We start from the raw sequence: 16973 nt of genomic DNA, 5'->3' as shown, positions 1-16973 counted from the left end.
ATAAATACTTACTATCTAGCTCTTTACAGTGATTTGCCAACCTCATTAGTTACAGTCTTATCACCAATGTCATTTTTATCAGTACATCTAAAAACAGAAAATATAGTTCATTCACCTGAATTTTAAAAACTGTCTTGAAATCCAATGTTTGTGTCTCATCAGATTTCTTGCCCAGGAATTAATCCCACTTCAGAAAATAGACAAACACATTCAAAAGTGTTCTTTTATTATTTCTAGTTAACATATATTGTATAAATACTCTATTTTTATATGCACTTTTACAAAAGCGATATAACTTAAAGGGTTTTCATTAGAAATAAATGTATAAAAATAAATATGTTATTATAGGCATTTATTATAAACTATAGTCCTTCTTAGAAGGAACAAACAAACCAATACTTATAAAGTACATATAATTCATAGTAACATATTTTACTATATACATATACATATGAAAACAGTCATATTCTCTCTCAGTAGAAGAGCTGAACAGACATTCGCCAGGATACGACTGTTGGACCAGCTGCCAGCAGTGGACCTGCTACCCGCAGCAGCCTCCCACATGAGACAAGTGATCTCCAAGTTCCCAATCTCGTGGGCCCCTGTTCTCTATACCCCATTGTTACTCTGGCACAATGTGTGATATTGTCATCTTTTGTGAGATAAGGATTAGCTTTTACTCTGTTAGTCCCCAGGTAGGCTAACCTTAGGAGAAAGTGAGGCAGGAGACATGCTACTAGCCTTGTTTCCTTGAGTGTTTTTTGTTTGTTTGTTTGTTTGTTTTTTGTCTTTTGCAGCTCCTACACTTCAGTTTCTTTTCCTTCTAGAATCAATGTATATTTTATAAATAAGTGAACTGTTTCTACCTCAGAATGAATTATAGCTAAAATCTGAGATGGTATAAGAAAGAGCCATGAGCCGTTTCCCAGAGGTGAGACTTTCTCACATTGAACAATCTGAAATTTTTCACTATTGATAGAAATAATGTATCAGCATCCGCTGAAACCATGGAAGCCAGACCTTCCAATAATGATCTTGTTTGTAGCCATCTCCCGCCCCATGGCCAGCGATAACAGTAAGCTGTGTTTGCACCTCAATCTCCCTTTCATCTGCTTTGCCTTTGCTGACCCAAGATATAAAGATACAAAGCATTTAACCAGCACCACACATCAGGCCTTGCCATGTTTCTACCTGACTCGGACAATTGTTTCAGCAAAGGATGGAACAAAAGAAATATTAATAGCCTCAGGGCTTTGTCATGCTACACATGGTCTCTCAGATGCTAATACTCCTCATTAACTACCTTATCAAATTTTAACTGGCAGGATAGTGTCCTGATCTACCTCTTTTGCTGTGTATCCCTCTACACACACCCCCTGGACACACCTCACTGGTTACTGGTTTGACTCGTCGCTCCAGCACTCCTGGTCTCAGTGTATCAGCCCTCCTATGCTACCTTGTTCTCAGAACCGCTTAACTGCACTGCGCCAGTGTGCAAAAGTCAATGTAGTGCTTTGGTTTCTTCAAGGGATCACAGCTCTCATTCGATAACACTCCCCCATCATGGGACAGACATTTCAAGGTTCTCTTCTTGTAACCATTCCCACAAGTTTTGGAACATGGTGACCAATCCCCCACCTGCCAGTGAGGGCAAGGCAGGTCTGCACAAGGTCTGGTGCTGGCTGGCTTCACTTCTTTTGCACACTCAGAAGCAGGTTGCCCATTAATGTCTCTACATTCAACCACTCTTCTCTGCCAACCTGATCCACAGGACTTGGAGCATTCCCCCCACTCTTCAATCACCCACTCGGAAAAAGTAGGGATAGCATTGAATGACTCCTTCTTCTTCTTCACAAAATAGGTGTATTTGATTTTGGGTCGGAGAGCATGGCCCACCATAAGAACCTGAATGGTTAAGGGTTCTTTGAGTGGACTAAAGCTGCGGATTCTTTCCAGCGCTGCCGAGGAGCCACTGTATCTTAAGACAGTACCTTTATAGGTGAGGTCTTGCTCTAGCGTGGACAGAGTGAAGTTTCCATTCAGAATATAGGTACCGTCTGCAGCTCTAATAGCCAGAAAGCTGCCATCGTTTCTGGACCCCCTTTGATTCCGGTGTTTCACTTCAATGTTGGTGGCTCCAGCAGGGATTGTGACGATGTCATGATACCCAGGTCTGTGGACAAAGCAAACAGGTAAATGTCTTCCAATTATTGGTTAATCAACTGCATTGCTTTAAAATATGCAATTCTTTTAAATGTACCTTTTCCTTAGTCCTATGAAATGGTATGTTGAAAATTACATGGTCTCTAAAGTAAGTGTGTTGTTTCATACGGTGGTTAATTAACTAATTTTTGAGTTTTGAGATGAGGGTTCACTTGTAGGCCAGGCTATACTGGAACTCATTATAGTGCAGGCTAAATCCAGACCCCATAGCAAACATCCTCCCAAGTCAGGCTCTCAAACACTGGAAGTACTTAAAGTAGCTGGGTTTTTGTTTTTGTGTGTTTGTTTTTTGAGTCATAGCTTCCTGTAGTCCAAGTGACGTCAAGTCACTAGGTTAGCAAAGATGATCTGAACATGTGACCCTCTTGTCACTCCTGTGTCTACCTCCCAAACTCTGGCTGTGATTACAGGCACATGACACTATGCCAGGTCTGGTGCGGTGCTGGAGATTGGACACAGGGTCTTGTGGATACTAAGCAGGCTCTGTACCAACCGAGCTTCATCCGGATTCCCAAAGTGCGTGTCTTGAAACATACCTGGTACTAGTGACGGATCCTGATATTTTCTTGCATGTGGAGCCGTTTCCTCCACAAACGCCACATTTGTCAAACTTCTTTTTGGAGTCTATGATGCGATCACAACCAGCTTTTACACACTGTCCTTGCACACAGACAGAAGTAGAGTCTGGGCTGCAGGGAGTGCCATCCACGACCTGCAGAGAGAACATGCACCTCGTGGTTTAATAGCTAATGAGAGGGAGGCATGTGATGGCGAGAGTGAATACCCTCCTCTTCGCTCTGCTCCCATGGGATGAAGGTTCTCCTCCTCACATGCCACATGTTACCTTCCATTTTGCCATTTCTCAGTAGTTTGTACAGCTAGCTGCAAAGTTTATGGATGTCTTGATTTTATTTGTTTGCTGGCCTATCTCCCCGATTGCTAAGGCCAATGGAAGTAGTGCTCACTGTCAGTTTGATGATTGTTCCGACTTCAGCGCCAAGAATAATATGCCAGAGTAGAAGGCACTTCATAAATCACTTGCTAAATATTTCATCTGCAACTAGGATGTGTTTTCCTATCTTAGAATGCTAAGGGCACATGACGACCTTGAACACATTTAATTTCATTTTCTACTTCAAAGCAAGATTTATTCCCCCAGCAAAACACCAAAAGAAGTGGTGAGTCACTTTGTTCAAAGTACGTGCTTCAACAATGAATTTTTAATTCTCTGACTCTCACGTTAATTAGTATGTTTGTATGTGCGGCTGCTAGGTACCCAGTAACAAGTACTTTGGACTACTTTCTAAAGCTCTTGGATGCAGTGTTAATATATAATTTATCTAACCATAAGTCTTTGTATGTGAAACCTAGTTATGGGGGGGGGGTATTTTTGAGTTTCCAAAGGCATTTTCCTTGGATATAAAGGAAAAATACTAAACACATGCAAACCTCTTAAGTGCTATCTAGATTTAAACTTCCTTCCCAGCTGAAAGCAATGTAAATCCCAAGTTAAGGAATGTCTCTTGTATTTAGAAACATTCTTATTCAAAAGTGAACACATGTTAACCTGTAAAGACAGCCTCAAGTCCAAGCATTTGGCTCCTTAGCAAAGATACAAATGTAAAAAAGAAAAAAGAAAAAAAACCCCAAACAACCCCCCCCAAAACCAACAAAAAAAAACCCTCTACCTTAGGCTGTAAAACAAAGAAGTAGCCAATGCCTTTGGCTTCACAGGTGAGCTTGCACCTGTCCTTGGGCGAGACGCCAGCATACTTGGGTGTCCATTCCACCGCGGGTTCATTCCCAAAGGAAGCTTTTGAAAAGTCATTGTGTGCTTCACATTGCTCCTCTCTGAAGGTTTTTCCTGAAAAGAGAAGGATATGATGATGTCACCAGTTTCCAACTTTCAACCACACATTGTGGGCTCCTCTCTGCTCTCTCACCCCATTTCTGAGAGCCAAAGTCCAAGATGACTCACCGTTATTATCTGGACAGTCCTCGATGTTACAAGACCTGTAGCGTACTCGCTTGCCCTCACAGTACTTCCCTCCGTTCTTGGGGACTGGGTTGTCACATTCTCTCATTGTATACTGAACTCCTCCACCACAGGTCCTTGAACACTCTCCCCAGGGTCCCCATGTCCCCCAGCTTCCATGAACAGGAGTCTAAACAGAGATACATACATCACCCTTAGAACTATTGAGACTCTTTAGGGAATGACAGAAAAATGTGAGACATGAATTGATTCTCAAGCTGCTCTGCTATCATCTTGTATTCCCACTGTGGGACACAGACAGAGGAGCTTAAACATCACTTTGTTCTTTTCAATTCTGGGTTATAAACAAATGCGTTTCATTAGAAAAACTCACAGCGAAATGCTTCATGTCGGTCTTGTTCACACACTTGCCGCTGACACACCATTTCCCTTCTCCACAGCTGGTACCATCTGCCCAAGGGAAATGTTTCGTTTGGCACACCAGTAAGCCACCAGAGGTACCAGTGCACCAAAGAGTAGTACATGTGCTGGCTGCATCAGGGCAGTGTTTGGATTCCTCTCCAAATGTAAACTGACACTGGCGGTTGGCATCATACAAGGTCCCAGGGAGGTCAGATGGGAGCTTGATCGGGTTCTGGGGCTTGTCCATCAAACATTCCCCTGGGGGGGGTAAAAAGGCAACTATTAATAGATATTGCCGTATTTGGAGAAAACATGACAGTGAATTCATCATGGTGTTATAAGATAGTTACTGTGTGAAACAGTACACTTCTGAATTGTATCGTTTTGGAGAAACCAGTGCCAGGCAGATTTAGATTTTTATCAAGGCATTGTTCTCAATAAAGTACGTCTGGATTAACAATGGTGAAAAGTTATCCTGCTGTCCAAAATATGAATGAATGGACTTTGGGAGCTACTTGGCAGGAAGCAGTGGGGGTAAAGATGTACAACGTATGATCCTGACAGAGAAAAGTCATTCTGAAAGAGGAAAAATGAGTTGAGCAAGAACCACATAGCTCACTTAGCGAGAACCCTATAAGAGGAAGGCTGGATGCCCTCTAGAAAGAGTAGCTGGCATCTTACCATGGCCATTATCCAGGAATGATGTGACCATGTAGGCACTGCAAGGAGACCAGGGCTGGCTATGGTCCAAGCTCGAGAGCATGGAGGCCATTAGATGGGAGTCCCCACTCACGCCATTAAAGCTGGCACAATGCTTTGCATCATCGTGTGGCATGTTAAACACGTGGCCTGGGAAGCAAACAAGATCCACATTAAGATACAGTCACATGCAGCCTGATTCTTTTCTTAGGAGGGGCTCCTTTATACAGGAGGGGACATATTCATTAGACAACCTGTTTTGGAGATAATACCTACTTTGATCGGGATATATATGTATGTGTATATATATATATATATATATATATATATATATATATATATATGCATATATATGCCAGTTTTCAAGTGTTTATAGCTCTTTTGCTTGTTCAATAACAGCATATTTGAAATAGTAGAAAACATATCCTATAATTTCTAAGAGTGCTGGTGTCAAAGGAGCAATATAGTCTGAGATGTTCTCTTTCTCAAATCAGAGTGGCTTATTGGGTTGTATCCATGCCTTGGGCTGAACTCACATTTTGAACCCAATTTACTTACCCAATTCATGGGCTGTGGTGAAGGCAGCTTGTAAGCCATCATCTTCTATGACTGAACAGCTTCTGCTAGGGTCACATACAGTTCCAACGTCAGCCATCCCGAGAGTATCGCATGTGTGGGAGCCACATAAATCCTACAAAGAAGCAAGGGAAATCCCTTTTAAGTAGGACACTGTGGACTTGTGATTTAGCTCCTCAGCCGGGCATGTCTTCACATGTGCTTTGGAGCATGTTCCTTCATTATTGTTGGGCTCAAAAGACTGGCCACATGCCATTCTAATGCTTCTAAAATAGAACTGTGCAACTCGAGATGTGGAAATTAAAATAGAAATAAGCAAGGCTTATAAGCAAGCTAGTCTATAGAATAAGACGGACCGGGGCAATGCAGTTGGGATGACTTCTTAATGCATCTGAATAGCTCAAGGCTGACCTCCAAGGCGATCAAATGATGTCTTACCTGTCTGGTGAAAAGAATTGCTGTGTCATAGTGCTCTGCATCCCGGTCACTAGGGGTGTTGTGTTGCTTCTGCCAGCTGCAGAAGTTCCGAAGGGTAAGAGCAGCATTGGAGGTAACTTCCGGCCCTTTCTGCTCCTCATAGATGACCAAAATCTTCACCACCACCAGACTAATTGAGTTCCTAATGCTGGGGTGCTTGTAAAACCTGGCAGCCACCGAAAACAAGGTGAGAAGGTAATGCTTCAGACCGCTGCCATGGAAGTCAGCCATGGACTGGTCAGCCACAAGCATGGTCTCCACATAACGGGGGCTGGACACAAATCGCTTTTTCCTTATGCTTCCAGGTCCTGTAAAGGCAAAAGGAAGTTTGCTCATGAGCTGTCGCTCTCCTAATAGCGACCTCTCTGCGCTATATTAGGAGAGTCAACCAAGTCAAAGTAAATAAAACCGAAATATTCCTGGAACAACAATAAAACAAATATTTGCATCTTCTAAAAACTGTGAATGTTATTTTTAAAAAAGGTTTTCGTTTTGCTTTAAATAAAACAAGAAACAACGCGGGCTCCTTAGAGTGATCAAGCTGTCTACGTAGGTGCCAACAGGCTTCCTTTTGTGGTCTTTGAAAACTCCACAGCCTGAGTAAGGCAGTATGGATATCATCGTGCCCAGCTGTAGTAAAAACTTGGCAACAGGAGCAGGCAGAGCGCCCTGAGTCACCCTTTCACTATTGAAGCCAGGGCTGAAATCCTGAATGAGGTCATCCAGCTCCACGTGGAAGGCATAGGGCAGGGTGGGGAGGGGGCGGGGGAAGGGAAGGAGGTGGTCTGCCAAGGGGCGGGGCTTGCGGAGTCTTAATCTGTAGTGCTCAGCTCTCTCATCCAAGAGGGTCCCGAGGGTTCTCTGCGCTAGGACCACCCACTCTGCCCAGTAGTCTATTCCTGCCCCCCCCTTTTTTTTCACGCCCATGGCGGCAGCGGGTAAAGTTCCTGTCTTAGACTAGGGTTGCCTATTTGGAAAACAGCCCTTCCCCGGCTGCGGACTGAGAGTCAGCCCTTAGAGAAGTCGTAAAGTGTGCTGTGATCCATCACTACCTGCTCCTAGAGGGTCAATGGGCAGATATCTAGAATAGGACACGAAAGAAAGTGAAAGAGGGCTAAGGGAAACGAGTGATAAAATAAACTGACTGGCTAGTAAGCACTGAACACAGCAGAGGCAGGACAAAGTGAGCAGGGAGGATCAGCCGCGGGTTACATTCCTCTGTGCTTGGGGAGCAGAACCTCGGCTGGGAGAGGGAGTGCACGTTGCGGGGAGGAGGTAGGAGGCGCGAGGAGGCGGGGCGAACAAGGCCAAAGACCTCCCAAGCAGGTTCTGCTGAGAGGCCCCAGCGCCGCCAGCTATCCGGGTCAGCTTTTCAAATGGGGGAAGGGGACAGAAGGCCACAGAACTGAGATCACCACCCCGTTGCTAGTCTCCAGAACACACATCGAGTTCACCGTCGCTCCACTACTCCGCCCTCCTGTGAGTGCTATGTGCGCACACTGACCAAGGTTACAAAACTCAGCGCGAAACTGCAACCCAGCCAAAGTGAACTCACACATTCCCTAAAGGAATTAAAGGGATGGGAAGAGATTCGTGAGTGTAAGGAATCGGCTTACGGGCTTCCCGAAGTAAACGCTTTGCCCGTAACTGCAAGAACTTTGATTCTCCTCGCTTAAATCATTAACTTTTCGGGCAAACAAATGTTCTGGCAGGGTTTGGCCTATCTATTTTGCGGGGTCACGACTGAGAAACTCAATTCACTGCAAGTCTGTCTGAGTCGTTCAGGTCCAGAGGCAAGCTAGAGTGTGCGCAAAAGCGTAGGTCGAAAAGGGAAGTGGGGAGGCGGGAAGTTAATTATTGGAGGGGAGCACTCTTGTACCTGTTGGCTTTCCCGCGCTTTGTGGAGCGAGGTCCCGCAGCGGCCAACGGTTCTGGGAGTCCTGGCTTTCTGACAGCAAGTCTCTGGTTGGCAGGGTCTGGTCGTCCGTGACACCGCATTTGGCGCCGCCGCTGCCCCGCCGCCTTCGCCTCAGGATGTGGAGCTGAGGCGGTGCGGCTGACTCCTCCTTCAGAGTGCCTTGGACTAGGCGCTTGGTGGCGACCGCCGGCGCTGGCTGAATGAAGAACTCTTCGCCTTGTAGGTAGAAGGCACCGCGCACACCTTCACAGAGGCTGAGGGCAGCGGCGGAGCTGGGGTCACCATTCACCGTGCCGGAATAGAAGCAGTGAGCCAGGTCCCCAGTGGAGTCCAGATGCTGTGCCTCGGACCCGGGACTGCGCCCTACAGTCTGGAGGGTGAAGCCGGGCGCCAGGAAACCGCTGTCCCGCTGCAACTTCAGGTGCAGTTGTTGGCCAAAGGCATCCAGACGGAGGCGCGTGATGGAATCGTGGCCCGGGCTACGCTCTAGAGAAGGCAGTACCAGCTCTTCGTCCTCCTCCATGGGGCGCCCGTCTGCACCCCGCACACACAGCAGCATTGCTACCGAAGCGAGCAGCAGCAACAACCTGGGGACAGGCAGAGAGCTCAGCATTGCTGCCCGCTGCACGTCGGAGCGGGGCTTCTGCTTGCGTGACTCCAAAGGGACTGCTGGTTGCATGACACCGCACTTTGCAGTGCAGCGAATTCTCGTTCTGGTTAGACGAGCAAAGCTTAGCTGGCTTGCTCCAGATGCTTAAAATTCACGATCACTTTGATTTGAAAGTTCGCGCAGAGCTGGCAGCCGAAGCTCCCGGTCAGTTAGAAAGAGGCGCTTTGCCGGCGCGCGGGAACTTTTTATTCCAGCACCGGGTTAAAGGCACCGCACGGCTGGAGCAGTCAAGAGGCTGCTGCGGGATCGAGAAGCGCTCCGGAGCTGGGGGACAAGTCCAGGATAGGAGCCTGGACTCTTCTTCCTCTGCCTTGGCCCCGCTGTAGCTCGATCTGAGCTCTCTCCGGTCTGGCGGTACGCTCAGGCTTAGCGATCGCACCTGGCTCTGAGCTGCTTTCCAGCGAGTGCAAGGATAAGGCGACCAGGGCTGCCTCTTTATAGCAATTTAGAGCCCCTCCCTTCTCCCCCATTCCTGCGACACCGCCCCCTGAGCTCAGTTGGTGCTAAACCCAGCTCTGCGCCTCCGGGCCTGAAGGGGGAGGGGGCAGCCTCCGCGCTGGCCTCAAGCCACCGCTCGTCACTCTGGGGGTGTAAGACGCCAAAGCAGCGCTGTGACCAGCACTTTGTACAGCCTGGGCTGCTCTGGGGAGTAGGGTGAACCTTTAACTTCATCTCTGGGCAGCTGCAGATTCCCGGACCACCCTGCTTCCTGTAGCCCTTTCTGTGTCCCGGCTGGGTTGCAGTTTTTAAAAAGAGAGGGTCGAATTGAAGAGATCCTTCTCTACAATTCCCCTGCGCCTTAGGCGCCCCTCAACATTCTCTTCCCTGCTACTCAGACTTCCTTCTCCCCGAAAGTGGGATGTGAGATACAGCTGCCTTTTCTTTAAATTAATTAATTAATTAAAAACAAAACTCAGCCTACTTCCCCCGCCTCTTCCTTCTGTCCTTCCACAAGCATCCTGGCTGCGGAGCCCTTCTCTTTACCCCAGCTTTTCTTGGACAAAGTGTGCTGGCTCTGCGCTTCTCAGGAAGAATGTTTGAGAAAGGGGCTATGGGACACTTGCCAGGCTCTGGCTTTTAAAAGATGCACGTGGATTGACCTTAACAGTTTTCTCAACCCCTACCTTGAGACTGCTTTGGGGGTGCCGGGTCGGGGGTAGGGGGGGGGGGAACCCTGCTTCTTCTTTCTGGAATAGGCGATCTGGAACAAGCTTCAGCTCCCTAGAGACTGCAAGAAGGGATTTGTACTTGCTCTTCTTCACTGGAGAAGCAACTCCCGCCCAGTCCGCAGACTTCCAAAATGTAACAGCAGCTGCTGCAGGCCTCAGGCCAGGCGGACAGATGCATCTAAGAACCCGGCTTTACTATCAAGGCTACAGCGGAGAGTAAAAGAGAAAATCGCCCCATCCCCCGCCCTCCCCCCCCCCCCCGGCCAACCCTCCCCCGCCCCTTCCTACCGGGAAGGGAATAGCAGAGTCCGCATTACGAAAGCTACAAAAGCTGAACCCTTCCAACACCGTGGTCCCCCGCCCCCACCCCCTCCCAAAAAAAAGCCGGGAGGCTCTTCCACTGAAAAAAGAGGGAGGGGCTCTGGGCCCAGAGGAAGGAAATGGTTCACAATGCTCTCACTGGCGGAAAGGCTTTAGGACAATGTTGAGAACCACAGCCCAAGTCCCAAGGCAGACAGACGCGTTCACACTAGCGTGCTCCAGCTCCCAGCCTTTCCCGGCCCTGGGCTCTCTAATTGCAGCCGCACCCCACCCCCATCTGTGACTCCTAGTTGATCACGTCCTGCTTGCTCCTCCTACACGCCCCCCCCCCCCCCCCCCCGATCTTTCTAACTCTGTGGGCCTGAGACAGTCTTTTGGAGTCTTCCAAGGCGTCCTTGTCCCTCTTCCAAACGTTTCTGCTTTCCACCGTCTTTTCTTCCAGAGTTTGAGATAGCCTACACAAAAACCTAAGCAAAAATTTTATTTTCCACTCCAGGGAAGTTTAAAAAAAAAAGTTGATAGGGGGAAAAAAAGGGTACTTCCAGCTCCCCCAAAAGAGCTTCCCAACACTTCTTGGTGTTTGCACCCGCCCACCGGAGGTGTCCTGTCTTAAACAGAGTAATTTTAGTTTCTTAAGATCACACTTAGGGATGAACTGTGACCATCAAGCAGCCTCGCTCTATTCCGCTGGGGAACTTTGATGTTATCTGTCTTCCTCCCTTTGACCTCTTCTTCAACTCTAATGGGCATCCGCAGTCAGGAGCAGAGTGGGCCCACTCATCTGTGAGGTTTCCAGCCTCTTTCTTCTTGTCTAAGAACCTGCTTCGTAAGTGCCTTTTCCCTAAAGTGCTCACAATCATGGTTGGCCCACTTTGTTTGAGAAACACTTCCATTTTCTGTTATGCTGCTTTTTTTTTCATTTTCCTTTTTAAAATTATTATTATTATTAATTTATTTTCAGTTGTTAGCCCATCCCTTGTATCCTCCCATTCCTTCCTCCCTCCCGCTTCCCCCCTACTCCCCTCCCCCTTGTCTGTGACTGAGGGGGACCTCCTCCCCCTGTATATGCTCATAGGGTATCAAGTCTCCTCTTGGTAGCCTGCTATCCTTCCTCTGAATGCCACCAGGCCTCCTCATCCAGGGGACGTGGTCAAATATGGGGCACCAGAGTTTGTGGTTTTTTTTAAAATCATTGCATTTTGTATGGTTTCCTTCTCTTCTGTTCTCTCTTGCTTGCTAACAAGCAAGGTTAGACACTTGGCAGAACAACAGCGGGCTCAGTAGTGCATTTACAACCGCCTTCCTTGTTTAGCATGGAGACAACAAAAACCTGTGGGTGATAGAGACTGAAGATACTTGAGGTGGCCGAGGGCCTGAAAGTCCTACTAGATCCTTAAACATAGACGTGGTGCCCTTAAATTGAGGCAGGCAGGGAAATTCGCAAGACCATCAGAAAAAAAATGTGTAACTTTAAAATAAAAGTGTAGTTTATTTCCAGTGTCTCACAGAAACTTGACTCTTTAAAGTGGATGTAAGCTAGGCCCTGAGCCCATTTCTACCCCTTGTGTGCTCTCATTGGAAGGTATTTTCATTTGGGAGTATATTTCAAAGCTCCAATGGGTTACTTGAAATCCATTATAATGTTTTCATATTTCATGTTCTATTTGGATATAGTATCCAAATAGAGCTGGAGAAAAAGAAAAGGAAAGGAAAGGGGGGAAAAAAGCCTACTGAGTTAAAGGGGAAAGGGTTGCCAGGAACATGGCTTTTATATTCTCTGGGTTCCTCTCCACATTTCTGTTCTTTTGCGTAATGACTCCAATGTGTTGTGCACCTGTAGTTCTGGGAAATGATTCTTTTTTAATCGCTTCAGCAGGGACATGGGTGTTGGTGTCGCCAATTACTACACTGAAGAAGTGCACATTCAGAAGGGTCTCTAAGCCATTAAAAATGAAGATCAGCCCTTGGGTGGCATTTGGCACCCAAGCCTATAGTACACACACATATACTTAAAAGCAAAATGTAAATTGAAAGAAAAATATTTGAAAGAAGAAACAAGATTACAGGGGTTCCACTAACTAGTGGCCAAGGAGACAACGGTGAAACACGGAGTCCTTGCAGTAATTTTCATGTCTTCCACTTATAAAAAGCCTTGCTCCTCGATTTGAATAGACACCCAAAATGCCATGCTAACCTTGGCTCTTTTATTTCTGGTGTTCTTCCTGGAAACACCAGTTTAACACATTTTAATAAATAGACTTAAATAACTTATTTATTTATTTATTTATTGTAATTTGCAGAGGTGACCTCAACCCATTCATCTCAAAAATGAAAACTTTGACCTTCGAAAAAGAATACCTGTTCTTTCTGAGCACACCAAGTGCCTGACCTCCCCCCCCCCCCCCCCCCCCCCGCCCACAGTATGTCTTAAAGGGAAAGAAGTAAGTTTCAAAGTGTTAACTTTAATCTGTACCTTCCATGTTAGTCTGCCTGAAGGATCCATGTATTAAATACAGCATAAGTCTTATGAAATCCTTACCAAAGATAGCATGCTATAGGCAGCTGTGGAAGTGAGGAACTCTGGTAGTGTAGAGGAGCTATTAGGATTGTTTGAGTGTAAATATTGTCTACAGCAACAGCTAATGAGTATGTTTCAAAACCACGGCTGGCTTTTGATTCACGGCTCATACCACAGGCTTTGCCAATTAAGAATGGGAAAACTGTTTGGCATTAGTCTCACTTTCGAGCACATATGTACAGAAATCACCACTGGACAAATGAAATTTTTGTCCTTATTGAGAAATCAGAAATAAAACATCCATTTAAGCAGGATGTGAGTTTAATAAATATTGTAGTTTGAGAAATGAATAATTCCACTTGGACATCAGGTGTGTAAAAACACACAAACCTTTACATTTGAAGATTTGAGGGGAGTATAAGCTTTTTCATATACTTAGCTAAAAAAAATATAGCAGAGGTTAATTAACTGACAATGCACTATAAAATTGGGGTCTCAGAAGTAAACTACCTTGGTCATCCTTTTTAATAAAATATCTCTTGTTGTTTTAATATAAGTGTTTGGTGAGTAAATATATTACTATATTTGTGACTCATGTTCTTTTTAAAATTATTAAATTTCATTTTATTAGAAATAGGAGTTTTACAGTTGCAGGAAAAAATTCCACCTTAAAAGATTCACCACCTTCAGTACCTCTTTCTTAGCCCGCCAGGTGGCGATAGTCTACAACAAATGCTACCTGGTTTTCTTTCTTTGGCTAAGTCAGGGATCTGTAAAAGTTTGAAGTCTTTGCAATTATATGTAACAGATTTCTCATACCATTTTAAGGATCTTCCAAGTTAAATTAAAAATATGCAGTGTTAACTGTATCCACATATTTCCAAGCCCCCAGATAATTTTTAATCATGTGATTTTGTTAGCTTAATCCAAATATTAGACTTTTAAAAATGAGAATTATCTTTGGCTGCTTTTATATGCCACACTTGAGAGGTCCTGCAATTCAAATGAAAAAAGAAATTACAGACATGCGATCCATTAAGACAAGTTACAGATCCGTTCATTCATTTACTATGCATAGTTTTTTCAGTGTCCATTGCTACTTGACACTTGATACTGTATTTAATTGCTTTTCCAGGTTTACAGTATTTCCCTTGGCCACAACAAAAGTTAAAAGTAAAACAACCAAAAGTGGTATGAGGGCAGGGATGAGGAAAATGTTCTGCCACCAGGTGGCAACAAAAGACAAATTTTCAAATCGCCCTTAGCCAGCCAGCTCTTCCTCCGATGTGAGATCATTCCAAACACTGACTTCCCAGGACCTTGCGATTTCAAAGTCATACTATGAAGATGTGTTTTTTTTTTCTAAGTGTAAACTATAGAGGCTCAATTGAATTAGTTTAATAATTACTGGAATTAAGAAGCAGAAAATGTCAGTCAGCAGGAGGCATACAAGACTTTGCAAAAGAATGTTTGAACTATTTAGCAGCAGCGTTTTCCCAAGGCCAAGCATGCTGCTGAGATCTGAGGTATCTTCTAACTTCCTTTACAGCCAGAAGGCAGAAGTCAAGTTTCCAAACGTGTTGATGGTGGGTTTTGCTCCCAACACGTAAATGTGGTGAACCTGTCAGCTGTTGGCACCTCAGAAGGACTTGTGACTTTGAAGTACCTCTACCACTGATGACTGGTAGTTAATCTGAGAATCGATTTGCTCTCTGACAAGGCATCAGGACTGAGAAAGGGAGACTGTCTTCAGAGGCCTATGCTGTGCTTTCTCACCCTTCCCGCCTACAGCAGATCATGTTCTCCAAGCATAGACTGATGAATAGATTCACATGCTCATCTCTGGAAACACTGCTCCAGAAAGCCTTCTTGTCCCGGATGGCTTTGGAGCCATCCTGTGAGCTCAGCAAAGAAAGCCTAACAGTGTCATGTCCATGTGTGGGACTGTGTCTGTTCCTCAAACTTGCTGTGGACTGGGATGGAAAGTGAGGTGTAAATCCACATTTGAGTTTTGGTATTTTGAATTTGTCACCTCCTTACTTTGTGCCACTAGGGGATCTATGGCTGTCCCTGAGCCTCAGACTCCTTGTGTCTACAATGAATATGGAGAACCCTGAACTGAAGTATTTTCAAGATTGAAAGCAACAGGACTCTTCTTCCAGTCAATGGAAGGGGCTGATTTGGAAAGGATTAGATACTGAACGCAGTAAAGAAGGAGCTAAGGTTGGAGGAGAGAGTCCCCAGACTATAGTGAATGGATTCCGACTAAGCACGGATCTTGATGCCATGCATCACTTCAGAGAGTAGTTAATGAAAAGCCTAATTTAAAAAAAAATTGCATCTCTTTGACAAATAATGGTGGTGCTCGTTTACAGGATTTAGTGTGATGTCTCAGCATGTCTATTTTATATTATAATTACCAAATCAAGCTTATTTTTCACATCACACATTTAGGATAAAAGAACAGAAGAAGGGAGATAGTTCAGAACCCAGAACCCACGGAAAATCCTGTAACCCCAGCACAGTCGAGGCAGAGATGCAAGGGTCACTGTGCCAGTAGCCTAGCCGCAGGTTCAGAGAGAGCCTCTTTCTTAAGAGAATAAGGTGAAGAATGAATGTAGGATGCCCAAAACCCTCTCTGACCTCCACAGGCATGTAGACACAAGCAACCATGCATACATATATGCCTAACACGCATGCACACACACACAAACAGCACATTCACATAAGCATATGCACACACGTACAATTAAAATTAATTTAAGTTTGTATAGGCTTGTAAATAGGTAGGGGAAATGAAGTGATAGTTTTTAGACAGTGATGCAACCATGGCTAACAGTATTGTATTGGCCACTGAAAAACAGCTTGCTCTTCTTTTTTTTTTTTTTTTCTTTTAAACAAGTGAAGTTGGTTGGTGTTCTTTGGTCAGTAAGACTCTTTTATGCCTGGGTCGGATGAAAAAGCAGAGGAACAAGGTGTGAGAGCTATGAGACCACTTATGGTGAACCAACACAGCATCAGAGGGAAAGCAAAACCTACTGGGAGATGGGGTAAGATAGCAAAAATTAAAAAAAACAAACAAACCAATTTTGAGAAGCTAGGAAAGTTGGAAGAAAGATAGCTTCATAAAGTTATCAGCTAGTGTGAGTTACTTGTGAATTAATGTTGTTGAGTTGTTTTACATATGTTTTTCCATGCCCATTAATTGGTAAACCAATAAAAATATTTCAGTGGGTTTGTTTGTTTGTTTGTTTTTAGTTTCTCTCCTGATACATCTTGCGGCTCACCTCATATTCACTTGGTTCTTCTCCTCCAGGATGAAACTTCTAGCTGGGTAGCAGCTTGATCTCTCCATGCTCAACGAGACAAAGCCTCATTGTAAGGTTGCTGAAGATAAGCAACAGCCTTGGATACCCATCATGTTGAGGGAGTGTGTGTCTATAGGACCGGTTTGACCAATGACTCTAGAAGACATAACTCATTCCTAATATCAAGGTTTTTACTTGATAGCATCACCTCCCTCATTATGGGATTATTACTGCATTTAGATTCTTTTTTACATATGTATATATTGTAGGAAGCCTCTACAGCAGTAGGTTTCCATATGCCTTTTCAAGTGGCCTTTTTGTTTGTTTGCTTGCTTCTCTCTGTAGCCCTGGCTGTCCTAGAACTTGCTCTGTAGACCAGGCAGACCTTGAACTCAGAGATCTGCCTCCCTCTACCTCCTGAGTGCTGTGATTAACCTAAGTGCTGTGAACAACCCAACCACTGCTCAGCTCAAATGGAATTTAATGCTCATTGTCCCTTCTGAGAGTCTTTATTTTACCATGCCCACCCATCCCCCTATCATTTAATCTTTATATACTACTTTCTCCTTTATTACTTTATAGCAGCATATTCTATTTCCGCTTCTTTGGAACAATTAAATTCATTTTGTATATATAATTTTGTACACAGACAGTGTTTTATGACTATGTCACCTCTGCCCTTGCCCCTCTCTTTTT

At 44.9% G+C, this 16973-nt stretch overlaps 1 protein-coding gene across 1 annotated transcript; it reads right to left on the bottom strand.

Moving 5' to 3' along the window:
- Nucleotides 1-209: 209 nt before the first annotated feature.
- Nucleotides 210-10334, bottom strand: ADAMTS1 (ADAM metallopeptidase with thrombospondin type 1 motif 1). The gene is made up of 9 exons (XM_084800838.1): nt 8253-10334; nt 6335-6681; nt 5879-6011; nt 5303-5470; nt 4593-4879; nt 4202-4388; nt 3912-4087; nt 2760-2935; nt 210-2173 (listed from the first exon to the last, which is right to left on the bottom strand). The coding sequence occupies exons 1-9, from the start codon at nt 8968-8970 to the stop codon at nt 1474-1476; spliced, it is 2892 nt and encodes a 963-aa protein (XP_084656964.1). The 5' UTR covers nt 8971-10334; the 3' UTR covers nt 210-1473.
- Nucleotides 10335-16973: the final 6639 nt, after the last annotated feature.

The sequence above is a fragment of the Acomys minous genome (genome assembly GCF_964271855.1).
Source record: "Acomys minous genome assembly, chromosome: 11".
Taxonomy (NCBI): Eukaryota; Metazoa; Chordata; class Mammalia; order Rodentia; family Muridae; genus Acomys; species Acomys minous.
This window is presented reverse-complemented; position numbering and strand designations above follow the sequence as displayed.

Bases quoted from the DNA above. Each gene is read 5' to 3' on its own strand.
- ADAMTS1 (XM_084800838.1), bottom strand. From the start codon at position 8,970: ATGCAACCAGCAGTCCCTTTGGAGTCACGCAAGCAGAAGCCCCGCTCC. The intron at 2,936-3,911 runs GTAGAGGGTTTT...TTCTCTCTGCAG, and splicing joins TCTTTGTTTTACAGCCTAAG to GTCGTGGATGGCACTCCCTG. The intron at 2,174-2,759 runs GTATGTTTCAAG...CTTTGTCCACAG, and splicing joins GGATCCGTCACTAGTACCAG to ACCTGGGTATCATGACATCG.